Source organism: Gnatocerus cornutus, chromosome 1, assembly GCF_029298725.1.
Source record: "Gnatocerus cornutus isolate USDA-ARS CGAHR chromosome 1, icGnaCorn1.1, whole genome shotgun sequence".
Taxonomy (NCBI): Eukaryota; Metazoa; Arthropoda; class Insecta; order Coleoptera; family Tenebrionidae; genus Gnatocerus; species Gnatocerus cornutus.
The window spans coordinates 12,658,172-12,661,554 of record NC_142233.1 but is presented as its reverse complement, the minus strand read 5'-3'; the positions used below and the strand labels follow the sequence as shown (position 1 = coordinate 12,661,554).

At 36.6% G+C, this 3,383-nt stretch overlaps 1 protein-coding gene across 1 annotated transcript; it reads left to right on the top strand.

Moving 5' to 3' along the window:
* The first annotated feature begins 487 nt into the window (after window positions 1–487).
* On the top strand, window positions 488–3,123 carry LOC148180390 (uncharacterized). The gene is made up of 2 exons (XM_088037064.1): window positions 488–556; window positions 876–3,123. Exon 2 carries the CDS (start codon window positions 896–898, stop codon window positions 2,783–2,785), a length of 1,890 nt encoding a protein of 629 aa, XP_087893190.1. The 5' UTR covers window positions 488–556; window positions 876–895; the 3' UTR covers window positions 2,786–3,123.
* Window positions 3,124–3,383: the final 260 nt, after the last annotated feature.

The window sequence follows — 3,383 nt, the reverse complement described above, 5'->3', positions numbered from 1 at the left end:
CCGAAAAAGTTAAATTCTTGATTTCCAGAAACTCTAAAAACGAATTCTTAGCAAAAAAAATGCAACGATTTTTTCTCGAATATTCAAAAATTTGGTTCTCTGGCGAGTATCTAAATTTTAATCGGCCAGTACTCAATTATTTGTTGACGTACGAAAAAAGTAAGAACAGTTTTGGATTTGGTGCTTAATTCAGTCTTAAGTGAGCACAAATAACTTGAGTTTGCTTTAGAAATAAACGAAACATTAACCTAAACCTGTTTTTAAGAGGTCTTTTTAGAGTGATTTTTACGGAACTTTTTGAAAGGAATTCGGTGCTTAGTACCTTTTAGTTCAACATTATTTGAAAAAGCAACTCGAAGTCTATTAATAGGTCAAAATTCATATCGGTAGAGTCACGTGGGGTAAGTGTGCGCAGCGAGTAAGTGTGCGCATGCCAAATATCTAAGAAATGGTATATAACTACAGAACGTGAACCCCTTCCCTCAATGCCCCACGTGACTCGGTACGACGTGCATGTGTGTCGCCGGCCGCCCGTATCGCCATTTTGATTTCAAAGGTGAGTGAAGATTTTTGCATAAGTTTTTGCGTAATTTTGTAATGTTTGTCAAGTAATCTTTTATAAACCTATGTCGTATTTGAAAATTTGCTTTATATCATCAGCTACCATGTTTCATTCAGTTTGACTAGAGCTAAAGTTTTAGTTGCTCGGATGACGTAATATTGAACAATTTCAGTCGCATCAGGATTTGATCATTTGGGTTAAGTGTACGCAGACGCTTGTCGTGTAAGTGTGCGCATGCGCATACTTACCCCTAATCACTTTGCTTTACCATTTTACCATGGCTTTGTGTTGATAAAGCAAAATTTTGTTTCAGGGTTTACTTAGATATTAAAAATGCCTCGATTCTACCAGAGAAAAGCTCCAGACAGAACTGTCGTTACAGATGAGCAGCTTGAAGCTGCGAGACTATTAATTTCGAAGGGTACCAGCAAGAGAAAAGCCGCAACACAAGTTGGACTGAAGGAAAGCACTCTAAGGAAACGTTTGAAAGCTGGAAAGACTGCGGAGAGCATGGGAAGATTTTCCACTACATTTACGAAAGCACAAGAGGATGAAATATATGAATATCTGAAACGGAGTGATGATCTTTATTATGGCCTGACTATGATTAGCCTCCGAAAATTGGTTTATGAGTATGCAGAATTGAACGTAGTACCTCATCGGTTCAATAAATTTTCAAAATTAGCTGGACGTGATTGGGTATACGGATTTCTAAAACGATATCCTGAACTGAAATTGCGACAACCGACCGCTACTAGTATTGCCAGGGCGATGGGGTTTAATAAAACCCAAGTTAAGATTTTTTATGACAACTTACAAGACCTCTACAAAAAACATAATTTTTCGCCAAGTAGAATCTACAATATGGATGAAAGTGGTGTTAATACGGTACCAAAAAAAATCCCCAAAGTGATATCACTAAAAGGAAAGAAGCTAGTGGGGAAAATTGTTTCCGCTGAAAGAGGCCAAACGATTACACTGGTTTGTGCAATGAGTCCTACTGGAAATTTTGTACCACCTGCCTTTATATTCCCTCGAAAGAAAATGCAAGGATATTTATTAAATAATGCACCTGAAGGAAGCATTGGAATTGTTTCTGATTCTGGGTTCATAAATACCGATCTGTTTATAGACTACCTCCGCCATTTTAAAGATAACATTCAACCGACTAAAGATAATCCTGTCTTGCTTATTTTAGACAACCACTCCAGTCACATATCCTTGGCTGCAGTTAATTTCTGTCGTGACAATGGCATTCATATGTTGACGCTACCCCCACACAGTTCTCATAAAATGCAACCCCTAGATCGTGGCTTCTTTGGACCTTTGAAAATCAAATTCGCCTATGAATGTGACAAATGGCTAAGCCACCACCCAGGTCGTGTGATTGGGCAAACAGAAATAGCGCATTTAGTGAACGAAGCTTTTCAAAAGGCAGCATCGCTCAGTAATGCTGTCTCGGGTTTTAAAGTCTCTGGAATTTGGCCAATAAACAGAGATATTTTCCCTGATGAAGATTTTACGGCAGCTTCTGTTACAGATATGATTCCAGCCTCAGATACAACAAAGAATTCAGAAACTGGGTGTTCGAATACGCAAAATGCCAAAGAGCCTGAGCAAGAGTCGCCTTTACTGTGTCTCACAGAGCCTTCATCTATTGAATCTCGAGTAACATCACCAAGCTTCTTATCACAAGAGATTGACACCTCATTATCGGAATCTATAACTGACGTAACAATGGTCATTCCACCTGATTTATCGCCTCCAATATATTCTGCACCTTCAACCAGCAAGGAACACGTAGCATTGTCGACCATTCAAGCATTTCCAAAGGCTATCTTACAAAACAGGCGAAGAAAAGGCAAGAAGTCTATCATTGCAACTGGAAGTCCTTACAAATTGGAGCTAGAAGAAAAGAAAAAAACCGAAGAAGATAAACTAGCCAAAAAGAAAGTACGATTAAACTTAAAACAAAAACTGACAACTAAAAAGACTGCAATTAAGAAAACTGAGACTAAGACTATAACTAAGAAAATTAAGACTATTAGAAATAAGAAAAAAGAAAATGATGAGAAGGTGCACTTTTGTCCACTGTGTGGCGAAAAATATGTTTATCCACCTAATGAAGATTGGATTAAATGTAGCCTATGTGAAAATTGGTGGCATGAGCAATGCACCAGCTGTGAAAATGACAATTTCGTGTGTGATAGTTGCAATAAGTAATTTTAGTTTTTAGGGTTCCTAATAATTGTTGATTGATCTCATTCTCAAAGACTATTTTTGTGTTTACAGTTTAACATTTATAGGCGATACTGTTAGTTATAGTTTAAAAATCTTGTAAGAACACTTTTTTCCTAGTCTGACTAGAGATAATAATTAATAAGGACCTCAATTAGGAGTTGCGTACACTTACCCCCAGTGATGAGCACAGTTACCCTACCTTTGGGTTATGTGTACGCATTTTGATTACGCTTGTTTTGATTATTTTTTAAGGATTTGGCCGAAGATTAAGGATTGTTTCGTTTATTATTTTGTTGATTAATAAATACACTAACTGATTAGCCTAATTTTGATTTATTTTACTTATACTTTTCGATTTTATGACGTAACAAAGCTTAAGTGCGCACACTTGACCCACATGACTCTAAGTCAAATAGTTTAGAAATGGCAGTCAAAAAACAAAAAAATAAATTTTTTTATGTTTTTCGCGAAAAAATTTACCATCAAATTTTGTTTATTTGAGAGCTATTTCTAAAGGAAAAAAAAACCCAGAAGAAACATAGTGCAAACCGTTTTTTTTTCTGTCTAACGTAGTTTCGAA